The sequence below is a fragment of the Pipistrellus kuhlii genome, unplaced genomic scaffold (assembly GCF_014108245.1).
Source record: "Pipistrellus kuhlii isolate mPipKuh1 unplaced genomic scaffold, mPipKuh1.p scaffold_m20_p_1, whole genome shotgun sequence".
Classification (NCBI taxonomy): Eukaryota; Metazoa; Chordata; class Mammalia; order Chiroptera; family Vespertilionidae; genus Pipistrellus; species Pipistrellus kuhlii.
Window position 1 is genome coordinate 142,503,195 of NW_023425404.1, and position 14,082 is coordinate 142,517,276.

The 14,082-nt window shown below is 32.0% G+C and overlaps 1 protein-coding gene across 1 annotated transcript in view; it reads right to left on the reverse strand.

The window, feature by feature from the left end:
• GRID2 (glutamate ionotropic receptor delta type subunit 2) overlaps nucleotides 1-14,082 on the reverse strand; it is a 1,260,684-nt gene that overhangs the window by 1,010,941 nt on the left and 235,661 nt on the right. The window contains exon 2 of the mRNA XM_036411398.2: nucleotides 669-824. Within this exon, the coding sequence (XP_036267291.1) occupies nucleotides 669-824 (156 nt within the window). The remainder of the gene's footprint in view (nucleotides 1-668; nucleotides 825-14,082) is intronic.

A 14,082-nucleotide genomic window follows, 5' to 3' on the forward strand; every position in this document is an offset into this window, starting at 1 on the left:
ATCAATAATGGAATTCTATTAGTTTAAGATTTTTCAATCAAAGCCTTCATTTCTACAAATTATTATTTCAGCATAATGAAAATAATTTGCACTTGTATGACTTTGTACCCATGAAAAATTTTAATTCATTCAAGAATACAGAGAGAATGGAAGAAAGTGCTTTAATATGTGTTATATTGTAGAGGATAAAAAATATATAGCCTGTGTCGGTATATTAGAATCATAGCACAAAATCTTTGATTTGTATGGCAGTGTCTAAAAGTTTCCCTCCCACCAATACATTTGTGATAATTATGTCTGAAAAGTCATCACAACTTTCACTGTGGCAAATTTTTCAGTTTTAATTAGAAAAAATTCAAATTAAAAAATGCTATTTTTTGGAATGCTTCATTTACACTGAAATAATAAAATGTTATAAAGCTTTCATAGTAAATATTTACATTCCTTTCATATTACATTTCAATGAAAGCACTAACTTTGCACACTCTGCCCTTTCAGAAGTGGAATACGGGATTAATATCTACAAAACAACACTCTCAAAGAAAATCAGTGCAGCAAAAATACAAAAACAATATCCAAGTTCCAGGGCTTTTTACATATCTAATTTTAAAGTCATTTAAATTGAACCAAATAAGAATTATAAAAAGTGGACTACCAATGATCCTTACCTTCTTGAACCGCCTGAAATGGGTTGTTGCCATCAACAAATGTCACCGAAAATGTGATTTTCTCAGTCTGTAAGATGTCCTCATTCTGGTTGAGGTCGCCAACTGCTATGCGAAACACCTCATCATCTTTTTTGGCAGATTCATCAAAAATTGCTCCTAGAAAGAAGGGAGTGTTGCCATTAAACAATAACATACATATTCTGGCATGTCTACTGGAAATAAGTCAAAGCAATTCATGTATTCGGAAATGTATATTTTCACGCATGAAGTTTATTACTAAAACACATTGTACCAAAAGCAGTGTGGTAGTTAAGCAGGAACTTAATTACTTCTTTCAAGTGGAAATGATGAATAGTACATCAAAGCATTATTACATGGGGAGCATTGGTAAGAATTTAATAAGTACAAAAAGCTTTGAAAAGGACCAAGAGGTTAATACAGTGAATGTCTTACATCATGAGATCTTTAGGAATTCATAACTTTGAAATGCTTTGTTTTATTTTTCTGAAAAATAGGAGATAAAATCAGGAAACTTTCTGAGAGCTCATTTATAAAGTATAGAGAAATCAAACTTCTAGTATAATTTTAATTTATTTTTATTTTCTACCTTCCATCTTAAAAAACAATGATTTCAGGCTTGTTTTTTTTTAATAGTAGTAAATTCAATAATATTTGTAGAAAATTTAAAGATAGATGAATCTCTCAGGAGAGGTAACTGAGAAATATTTCCTAAAAACTAACATTTAGTCTTAGTAGATAATTATGGCATTCTTTCATTCATATATAATGATGATAATGATGATGATGATGATAAGACTGTGGCTAACATTTATTGAGTGTTTGTCAGCACCATATTGGTTAAAGAGTTTTAAGAGTAAACTGATTTCAAATTGTGACTACGATTCATTAAATATAAGTCCATGACCAACAAATTTCAAATTCCAGTCACCATATTCATCATGTCTAGTAATAATACAGATCTTTAGGATTATTAAGTGTTTTAAAGGAGATTATCCATGCAAAATATAAGTAAATTGTAGTATCTAAAAAGTTTTCATTAAATGCTAGTGTTTTCTTATTTTTAAATATTTTGATTTATCATTAACAGTGTTTATCATTTTCTATTAACTTTTCCCTATCACAATATCCCATTTTAATCCTAAAATAATTACGTAATATGGATATGCACGCTACTGAAATATACATCAAGTCACAGCAATTCAGAATATATACTGAAATTCCAATAGTAAGAGCCAGAGTCCTTACTTATTTGATTCCAATGTCCTTACTCTAAATCAATAAAGGATCCTGCCTTCCAAAATTATATCCATCAAGTATAAAAAATGTTTATGAGGATCCTGACTTAAAAATGTGGGAAACTCTTTCGCATCTTGTCATGCATATTTTATTTGTATTCAGAGTGACTTTTCTAGGCAGGCACACATTTTTAAAGTGTTTACTTTTATTATTATAAGCATTTGGGTTAATGTACCTTTTGTCTTTTGAATAAACCCTGCTGACAAAAACAGTCATACAACTCAGGGTCAATAGCATGACAAAGAGTGACTATATATTCATATATATATATATATATATATATATATATATATATATATATATATGCATTATATGTTTCTTGACTATCCTTTTTGCTGACAAAAACAGTCATACAATTCAGGGTCAATAGCATGACAAAGAGTGACTATATATTCATATATATATATATATATATATATATATATATATATATATGCATTATATGTTTCTTGACTATCCTTTGCAGTGTGTATATATAAAAATAAAAATGTATTTTTCATATATAAGTTTACACATATATATTAATAGGAAGAAATAGATATAGACTATACATGTATACACAAATAAAGAAGACACATATCTACTAGTTGTGTTGATTTTATACCTCTGTGACTGGAGCCCCAAGTTTTCTAGTGAAATTCAGATTACAATATTAAACATATACTATCATCAGAGTCAAGATGATAGTATATGTTTAATAAAGCAAGGGTGAAAATATGTCCACTTCTGACAAGTATGGCAGGTTACTTTTGATCTTTCTACCCTAAGTGGCCTCACCATGACAAGGAGATGATTAATGTTTGTTACAGAAGGCCATTATGATGTGAACTTGGTACTAACTACATTGACCAGCCTCTCTAACCCTTTACTTTCCATTTCTTACCTAATTTGAATATCTGGCCAAGGCTAAGAACATGAGAAAAAAGGAAGAATTTTTAAAAACAAATACATTAAGTGCTCCTAATTATATTATGTAGCTATTAGCCAGGATATTAACATTTTGATATAATCAAATGTACATAATAGATATTAATTTTACCTATCCTGTCATTTTTAAATCTTATAAAAATCTACTTTAGAAACTAAGATTTTATGAAACTATGTAGGCAATAAATATTAGATTTATCTTGCTAATTTTAAGCCACATTCATGAAAACTCATTTTAATTTGCAATAATTACTATCAGTCTAGATGAATCATTACATTGAAATATAGTACCATCAGATTCAGATACACACATTTCTTTAATAGTTTGTAGAAAGTGTGATATAAATTTAAAATAATGAGTTCATTTTAAACCAAATAATCTATCATTTTACAGAGAAGTTATCCATATTTATATAGAGACCCTTTAGCTTGTCATCTCTTCTAAATGGGTCTTCCAAAAGACTTTTTATAGAGGGTGATATTATTGACTTATATTTGAGTATTGACAATACATTTTTAATGAAAGAATTTAACTATTACCTGACAGAACACTTCAAACTGCCTTAAACATTAAACCGAGTTTAAGGAAAGCTTGAAACTTACAGAAATTATAGCAAATTAGTCAATTCTGTGTTAAATTAAGATATAGTGGAAGGAAGCATACAAAAGAAGCAGCTCACTTTGCAGCAAACAGCAAGGAAGTGCACAGAAGAAACAGTCCATCCTACTTCACAGGCTACAAATTCCATTATCTGTCTACTTCTTTCATCAACTATAAAGATATCATTTTGATTTTGCTTTGTACTAAAAGATTACATACAGCATTTTGTATTAAACACAAATATTCTGAAAAACAACTGGTAAGTTACGTCTATTTATATTTCACACTGGCCAAACGGGAGGGAAGAATAATTAAGTAACGAAGAAGAAAAGGAATACCTCTTAAATATTCCTGTTGCACCAATCTGTAACTAGCCATTTCTATTGTTAATGGTTGATGATCTGTTCCTTCAATGGGAGGAAAATAAAGGTTTTATTTCTCTTCACATAAAGAGATTACATGTGCATGTGGGAATGTGTATATATATAATTTGAAGTCTTTTTATTTTATTTTTTATTAAGGTATTTTTTTAAATTAAGGTATTACCTTCCCGGGGTGAGGGCATGTATGGGAGGTGGGGTGGGGGGGGGCAATAGGAAGATGTGTGCATATATATTTTTAAATACAAACTGAACCATGTGTATTTATCTTCTTATATATTATGCATTAGAAAGAAATAATATAATTTATATTAATATACAAACAGTGATGTCTTAATATTTTATTGTTGTGAAGGCTCATGTGAAAGTCAATGTTTTATATGATAAAATTACTCAATTTTTTGTCTAAAATTTTATATATGTCTCCTTCCCTCCCCCCAACATTGAACCCCCTGACCCTTCCTGCCCCCTAGGGAAAGCCCCCACCACCCCAGTGTCAGTGCCCGTTGGTTATGCTAATATGCATGCATACAAGTCCTTTAGTTAATCTCTAACCACCCCCCCTCCCCTGCCATTTGTCTCTGGATCTATTTTTGTTCATCAGTTTATGTTGATCATTGTATCCCACATATGAGTGAAATCATGTGATATTTCTCTTTCTCTGACTGGCTTATTTTGCTTAGCATAATGCTCTCTAGTTCCATCCATGTTGGTGCAAATGGTGAAAGTTCCCTCTTTTATAGAGGGGCATAGTATTCCATTGTGTAGATGTATCACAGTTTTTTAATCCACTCATCTACTGATGGGCACTTGGGCTGTTTCCAAGTCTTAACTATTGTAAATTATGGTGCTATGAACATAGAGGTGCATATAACTTTTCTGATTGGTGTTTCTAGCTTCTTGGGATATAGTCCTAGATTCGCGATTACTGGGTCAAATGGGAGTTCCATTTTTAACTTTTTGAGCAAACTCCATACTGTTCTTCACAGTGGCTGTGCCAGTCTGCATTCCCACCAGCAGTGCACTAGGGTTTCTTTCTCTACATCTTCACCAGCATTTGTCCTTTGTTGATTTGTTGATGATAGCCATTCTGACAGGTGTAAAATTACACAAATTTAAATTTGAAAATATGCTTGCAAAATAAAACTTTCAGAAAAAGTTACTAACTCAACCAACACTATAACTTTCAAAAATATTCTAAGCTTTTCTACATCCAGGTTTTTTTCATGATGTTGCTTCCACCATGGATATATTCCTGATCTCCTTAGCAAAATATAATTTCCTGGGCCATAGAAACTATTTTTATGCGTAGAATGCCTACAAGAGATCCTGAATATATTAAATACTCAAGAACAGTAACTGATTAAACTTTCCTTATATATAGTTAGGCATAATTTTATAAAATAGAATACTTTAATTTAAAATACATGATTAAAAGTGTAAGTTGGGAATACATTTGAATTAAAACAAAAGTAGACTTGCAAATGTACTTGCCTGTGAATTTATAATAACGGGCATTATCATGCCAGAAGACCAAAACTATTCAGTAAGGTATTAATCATAAACTCATAATGTCAGTTTGAATATTTAAATTATATTTGTCTTATAAATATAAGAAGGAAGAGGTGAACACAGTTTAGCTGTTAAGACAGAAGAAGAAAGAAAATGCCTTCAACTAGCTCAAGATTTTCTCTAAAAATACTGGGAAAGGTTTTGATATATATCTTGAATACAATTTTCTACATACAGAATTGGCAAAATTACTGAAAGATCTATATATTTCACTTATATAACTAAAAGACCAAGTAATATTTAAAATAATTGATTCTAAAAATCAAAAATAAGAATCAACACATCTGCCGGGACCAGTTTGGCTCAGTGGATAGAGCATCAGCCTGCGGACTGAAAGGTTCCGTGTTCGATTCAGGTCAAGGGCATGTACCTTGGTTGCAGGCACATCCCCAGTGGGGGGTGTGCAGGAGGCAGCTGGTCGATGTTTCTCTCTCATTGACGTTTCTAACTCTCTGTCCCTCTCAATTTCTCTCTATGTAAAATCAATAAAGTATATTTTTTAAAAAGAATCAACACATCCATATTACCATTGTATGATAAATTTATGATTAAAATAGTATCATTTAAAATACATATATGAAACAATTCCTCCCCCCCCCTAAAAAGCATGGTCAATATTCAGAGCTGCAAATAAAATAAGAGATAGCTAATCATTTTTAGTCACAGAGTTTAAACTTGACTCATTTAATTTTGCCAAAAATATGTACATAGTCTTTTTATAATAAACTTTTCAGAGATTTTACCTTCTGCTAATTTTTCTTTTTTTGAAGCAACCCATTGATTCTCTTGGCTTCTCTCTCTGTGTCTTTTATCCTCTTCCTTTTCCCCCTCTTTCCATGTATTAATCCACCCATCCATCATTCATCCATCCATTCATCCATCCATCAAATCAACACAGACAGTCATCAAAGCTGACACAACAGAATCTTTTAACTGCATGCTAAATGAATACATAGAAGAATTAAGATGCCTCATTCAGATGATAATGAAAATAGGCAATTTTGGAATTCATAAACTCATACCGAAAGAAATTTAAATAATATATACATAATTTCATACTTAAGAAATTGTATTGAATAGATTTTAAGTGATTTTGTCCAAAATTACACAGCCAAAATTGAGAATGGGTACAGTATAATATACATTTCCTGGTTTCAAGTTTGGTGCTATTTTCCTCATAGTAAGCTTTTTTTTTTTTCATTTCAAATATTCATTTTATAAAATAAAAAAATCTCATATATATATATAAGTATATATATATATATATATATATATATATATATATATATGTGTGTGTGTGTGTGTGTGTGTGTGTGTGTGTGTGTGTGTATGTTGGATACATAATACATTATGTCATTCATATATATTTATATACACATGCACATAAACACACACACATATATAGCTGTTCCTCAGTGTCCATGCAGGATTGCTTTCAGGACCCACCATATATACTCAAATCCACAGATGTTAAACTCCCCTACATATTTTCATATAATGAATGTACATCCTCTGCATACTTTAAATAAGCTCCAGATTACATATCTTACCTACTGCAATACAGATGGATGCAGTCAGATATTATACAGAATTGCTTAGGGAATAATGACAAGAAAACATCTGTACATGTTCAGTACAGATGTAATCATTGTAGGCCTAACTATATAGCACCCCTCAACAACAATATATTTTTTCACAAATATCTGCAGTTGGTTGAATCCACAGATCTGTAACCTACATATATGGAGGACTTCCAATATATTTAATAATTAATATGACTTCTGGAGATTAGAATATCCAATTCATTTAGTAGAAGCCATGAACTATTTAAAATTGAATCATATTTAAAACCTGAACATTATACAGTTTTACTTAAACTTTATTCTCCTTTGCCTTGGAAGCATGAACAGTTTATCTTAGGTACTTAAATAAAGACAAAAGGACAGTTCTTGGTTCTGGGATAGTTTACTGGTCACAGTAGGATTGAGAGTTCATCAGAACTTTTGGAAATTGTTAAATTAGCATGTGACCCCATTGTTTTCTATGCTAATATTCAAAAGTGTTTTTATTTATTTATTTAATTTTAATGGAGCACTGTCCATACATATTAGTTATACTGTACTAAGATATCCAAATCAAAAGATCTATAACTGGTTGTTGTTTTTTTGCATCTACTCATTGTATTTCTCCCAATGCCAGTGGAAATTATGCACACACTGCAAAAGGAGGAGAAATAATCAACGGCAGTATAAGTTTGATAAATTTCAGATTTCTCCTTTCTTTCACCCTCCACTTACATTGCTCAGTTCACAAAAGAACTAGGTTGAACATATTCAATACTAACAAACAACAGGGAAATTAGAATTGCAGCTGAATGAAATAGGCATTTTCTACATTACTTGGCATCTTTACTTAAGCATAAAGACTAGCTACTATTTCAGTGGGACACTATTACAATGAAGGTATTTGTGTGTATGTATCTGTGTGTATTTATGCATATATTTGCACATATATACATATTTTCCCAAATGACATTAATTATATTGAATATCCACTATGAATTATTTATTAGAAATTGATCAGCAGTCCCTTCTCATTTAAAATAATTTTCCTAAGATGTATTACTCATAACTTCATAGGCAGAAAGTGAGGTTTTTAGAACTCTTTTTTTCTTGCATCAAGAGATATATTTTCCTCAGTTCACTTTATGTAACTGTTGACAAGCATACTGACTAAGAAAGTAAATCAAAACAATAACTTTAATTGATGAAAATAAAGTGCTGAAAATCCACCAAATTCATGACAATTAGCAAATATTATACTGAATCAGAAGCAATTTCACTCTGCTGTGCTTCTCTCAAGTTTATAATAATCAAAATAACAACAGTGAAAGTAATTAACATTTATTAGTAATGAGCACTGTACTAAGTGGTTCACTGGCATTGTACCTTTTATTTTTTTATAAATTCCTTTCACAGAAATTAGGTTCAGATTAAGTAATTTTCCAGAGACCCAAAGCTAGTAATGACTGTGGCAGAATTCACAGCTCTTAGTTTGAAACCTACCTTCCTAAAAGAACTGTGAGCTTCATATCTGGCCATATATTTATCATAATGAATTTCTATATTACTAAGTGATATGCATATTTTAATTTTCAGAAATATCAATTTTGTATATTAAAATTCTCAAGTAGGTTTTAATCTTTTTGTTTGATAATTTTAAAGATTTTATCTTTATTGTTGAAAGTATCACAGATATTCCCTTTGTGTGTTTTTCCTTTTGATCCCCTCCTCCCTGCACCCACCCCTACCAGGCCTTCATCCTGCAGCCACCCCTCCAAGGACTATGTATATAAGCAAACAAGTTCCCTAGTTAATTTCTCCCCACCTCACCCCCATCTCTGCCTCCCTTCTTAAATTCATCAGTCTGTTCCATGTTTATATGTCTCTGGATCTATTTTATTCATCAGTTTATTTTATTCATTAGTTTCCACATATGAGTGAGATCATGCGATACTTATTTTTCTCTGACTGGCTTATTTAGCTTAGCATACCATAATACTCTCCTTGATGTTGCAAATGGCAAGAGTTCATTCTTTTTTATATCCATGTGGCATTCCATTGTGTAGATGTACCATGTTTTTTGTATCCACTTATCTGCTGATAAGCACTTGGGCTGTTTCCAAATTTAAACCATTGCAAATTGCACTGCTAGGAACTTAGGGGTGCATATATTCTTTCATATTGCTACTTCTGGCTTCTTAGGTTATATTCCTAGATGTGAAGTCAATGGTTCAAATGGGAGCATTTCTAAGTAGGCTTGGTTTATACAATTTTTATATAAAATTTGGCTTATTTTTTATAGATATCACTAGAGGCCCATTGCAGGATATTCATGAAAGAATAGACCTTCCTTCACCTGGCTTCACTCCCAGCTGCCCAGGAGCTGGCACATCCACACTCCCGGCCCACTCAGGAGCCAGCAAGTCCTAGCTTCTGTCCGCTTATGTTTGGGGCACTGCTCCTGTAGCTTCCTCTACCACCCCCTTCTCTCCATCATAGCAGAGGCCACGCCCCTCCCAGCTGCTTTGTGCCTGTATATGCAAATTAACCCATCGTCTTTATTGGGTTAATTTGCATAATCATTTTGATTGGCTGTGGGCGTAGCAGGGGTACAGTAAATTTACATGTTTATCTATTATTAGGTAATATGTTTCACACTATAATTTAAACTATTGTGTAAAGAATACTTTCACACATTTTTTTTTCTCAAAACTTATGTTTACATTAGTTTTTGAACTATGTCCTATAAACAAATAATTAAATAGTTGTAAATTCTAAACTTCAATTTAAATGGCAATTTTTGCAGTTACTTTAAAATATTGTTATGTGAGTTCCGATATCTTATTCACTTGGTATAAGTAAAGGGTTCAAAATAAATCTCTAGCCTTTCATTTCTGGAGTTGGAATTTTTTTCACTTTAGTGACTAATGATCCTATCAGAATGACAATGCCAGAGTCATTGACTTTCTACTTTAAAAACTTTTAATAATCTACTTGGGTTTGTAATATTCAGATTATAACCAGGTACAGAAACTGGCTGGCTCATTATCTCCCAATGTCTAATGCTTACTTAGCATTTTGCTCACTAAGTATACTATAATATTGACTTCTATTTCAGCCACCATAATTATCTAGTTTATAGACAAGCATCATTCTTATTTTATAGAAAGATAATCAAGTTGAAAGAGGATATTGCCAATATCACAGAGGGAATTAGTTATAATATAATGTAGGCAGATATAACTAGAAGAAGATAAAATTCCACACAGATCACTAAAATTATTACACAAAAAGACTTGAAAGTATATTATAATATTTAAAATATGTTTAAATTGGCTGGGACCGGTTTGGCTCAATGGATAGAGCGTCGGCTTGGGGACTGAAGGGCCCCGGGTTCGATTCCGGTCAAGGGCATGTACCTTGGTTGCGGGCATATCCCCAGTAGGGGGTGTGCAAGAGGCAGCTGATCAATGACTCTCTCATTGATGTTTCTAACTCTCTATCTCTCTCCCTTCCTCTCTGTACAAAAATCAATAAAATATATTAAAAAAAAAAATAAATAAATAAATAAAATAAAATAAAATATGTTTAAATTGCAATATCTTTAAATTCTCAATTTCCTCAAAATATTATAATAAAATGACTTAAAATGAACCCAAGACATTATACTAAGTAAAATAAGCCAGATACAATATGTCAAATACTATGAGTCCACTTATATGTAGTACTTATATTCAAAATCACTGAGACAGAAAGTGGGACATTAGTTGTCCTGCTGTTAAGGGACAAGGACAATGAAAGCTATACTTCCAGGTACGTTGAGTTTCAGTTTTACAAGTTGAAAAGAGTTTTGGAAATGGACGGTAGTACAATGTTATGAATGTCTTTAACAACACCAAACTGCACACCAAAATGATATATTTTATGTTATATGTATTTTGCCATTGTACAAAATTGGGAAAAGCATGGCATAGTTTAATGCTTTAATTTTTCAATATTTTTATACTGAATCTGTGAAGTAATCCAGAGCACTACGCCCTGTGTTTGAGTACCTTTCTCTGTATCACACCTATAATTGTAACAATGTTCTTTCCTTACACATTTCACTGCCATGACAAGAACAGAAAGAACTGGTTTGTGAAAGGGGACTTTGGAAACTGCACAGTAAGTCAAAATCTTCCCAAATTGAAAGGATGCACTGTAAAAAATAATAAGAAAATAGCTTCCTGAAAAGTATGTTCACTGAGAAGACTTGCAGGTATTTTTAGAAAAATAACAGCTTTTGCTTCTCTCCTCCAGTAACAATTCACTAGATCTTTTTATATTTTTTAAGATGCTTTGAAAAATGTCAATATTTTAGGGTTTTTATTAGCTATAAGTGGTTGCAAAATGGACCCAGTATCTTTCCCCTATCAAGATATTTATCATAATCATAGTTTTTACTATCTATCATTTAAGTATTTAAGGGAAATCAACTTTCAAGTACTATACTATATTCAGTAATTACTTGCTAGTCAATAAATCTTACAAAAAATGGTCAAAGTTACCATTGTGAATTTTATTCTTAAAAAAACAGCAATAATAGTTTTGAATTTTCTGTTAGGTAGTTCTCTTCCTTCTCACGTTAGAGATGAAAAAACTGAGAATCAGAAGTTAGGAGAATTACCCAATCACAGAGATAGGAAGCAAAAGTACTGGGAACCTAAATCTAGAACTTTCTAGATTCAAAAACCTATAGTTTTTATATTAATGAACTATATCTACGCTAATAGCTCAACCCATTCTGAAAAAAAATGATTTTAGATTAACGTGATTAAAAAAGACAGCAAAATTGTGATTTTAATGAATCTCTTTAGGCAGTTTGTTTCAATGGCATATTATGTAGAATTAATCTTTTGAAGAAAAAGAAAAAACATCAATAAAAAAGACAATAACTTAAATGAACTCTGGGCCATGTAAGAGGAGATGAGAGAGAATACATTATGGTCTTTAATTAACCAACTGAAAAATGATGTAAACAGTCAAAATATGTCCAAGAGAAATACTGACTTATGGCACTTGATATAAAGAAATTAAACACAGAACCCAGTTAAAAGAAAAAAAAAAAGTCAAGTTTGAAAAAATTCGACTGCATTGCTATTGTATGAAGATACTTAGGTAAATATATATAAAGAAAGCATAAGCATAAACAGATTACTAGAGACCCTCCACTATTATTTCCTTTCTTTTTTAAAATATATTTTATTGACTTTTTACAGAGAGGAAGGGAGAGAGACAGAGAGCTAGAAACGTTGATGAGAGAGAAATATCGACCAGCTGCCTCTTGCACACCCCCTACTGGGGATGTGCCCCCAACCAATGTACATGGCCTTGACCGGAATTGAACCTGGGACCTTTCAGTCCGCAGGCCGACGCTCTACTACTGAGCCAAACCTGTTTCGGCTATTATTTCCTTTCTTAAGTAAGAATACTTTCTTAAGTATTATTTTTCATATGAACAACTACAAATATACTTCTACCCCATCCTACAAATATTGGGGTTTCTAAATAAAAAGTAAATGTTTTCATTCCTTAAACGTAATTTCTGAAACAAGTTGAGAAAAAATATGTAGGTGTGGATTCCTGTTTGTAAGTATACAGATGATGGTATGTTGAGCTATATATGCATTTTAGAGTTTTTACAAAGTGATCCTGATTTAATGGTGAAGTAATTTAAAAATATTTCTTGATCTGGAATTTGGCCAAAATATATACAATGGATATGAAAATAATAGAAAATTAATTTAAATTTGCAGATGTTATGTATTTAAAAATGTAATTGTCTTTATATCTTCTCTTTTACTAAGGAGTCAGTTTCCCAAACTTTAGGAAATCATGTTATTTCCTTAGGAAAAGATGTGAAAGGCAATAAGGCACCTTTTATTGACCCCCACCCCCTGTCATTCCCACCCCGGGCAAGCTCCCACCACACCATTGGTTATGTCCATTGGTTATGCTAATATGCATACATACAAGTTCTTTGGTTACTCAGAACCTCTCCCCTACCATTTGTCTCTGTCTCTATTCTTGTTCATAAATTTATATCTCACATATGAGTGAGATTATGTGATATTTTCTCTTTCTCTGACTGGCTTATTTCACTTAGCATAATGCTTTCCAGTTCCATCCATGATATTTCAAATGGTGAAAATTCAATTTTTTATAGCAGCATAGTATTCCATTATGTTGATGTACCACAGTTTTTTAATTCACTCCTCTGCTGATTGGCACTTAGGTTGTTTTCAAATCTTAACTATGGTGAACTGTTCTGCTATGAAAATAGGGGTGCATATATCTTTTCTGATAGGTGTTTCTGATTTCTTGGGATATAGTCCTAGAAATGGGACTAGTGGGTCAAATGGAGGTCCATTCTCAACTTTTTGAGGAAACTCCATACTGTTCTCCACAGTGGCTGCACCAGTCTGCATTACCACTAGCAGAGCACAATGGTTCCTTTTTCTTCACATCCTCACCAGCATTTGTCCTTTGTTGATTTGTTGATGATAGTCATTTTGACAGATGTGGGATGGTACCTCATTCTTGTTTTGACTTGCATCTCTCAGATGATTAGTGAGTTGGAGCATGTTTTCATATGTCTTTGGGCCTTCTGTAAGTCCTCTTTTGAAAAGTGTCTATTTAGATCCTTTGCCCATTTTTTGGTTTGATTGTTTATCTTCCTTTTGTTAAGTTGTATGAGTTCTCTGTAAACTTTGGAGATTAAACTTTTATTGAAAATGTCATTGGTAAATATGTTCTCCCATGCAGTGGTCTTTCATGTTGTTTTGTTGATGGTTTCTTTTGCTGTGCAGAAGCTTTTTTTATTTTGATGTAGTCCCATTTGTTTATTTTCTCCTTAGTCTCCGTTGCCTTAGGATGTGTGTCTGTAAAGATATTGCTATGACATATGTCTGCTATTTTGCTGCATGTGGTGTCTTGTAGGATTTTTATGGTTTCCTTTCTTAGATTCAAGTTCTTTAGCCATTTTGAACTTGTTTTGTGTATGGTGTAAGTTGGTG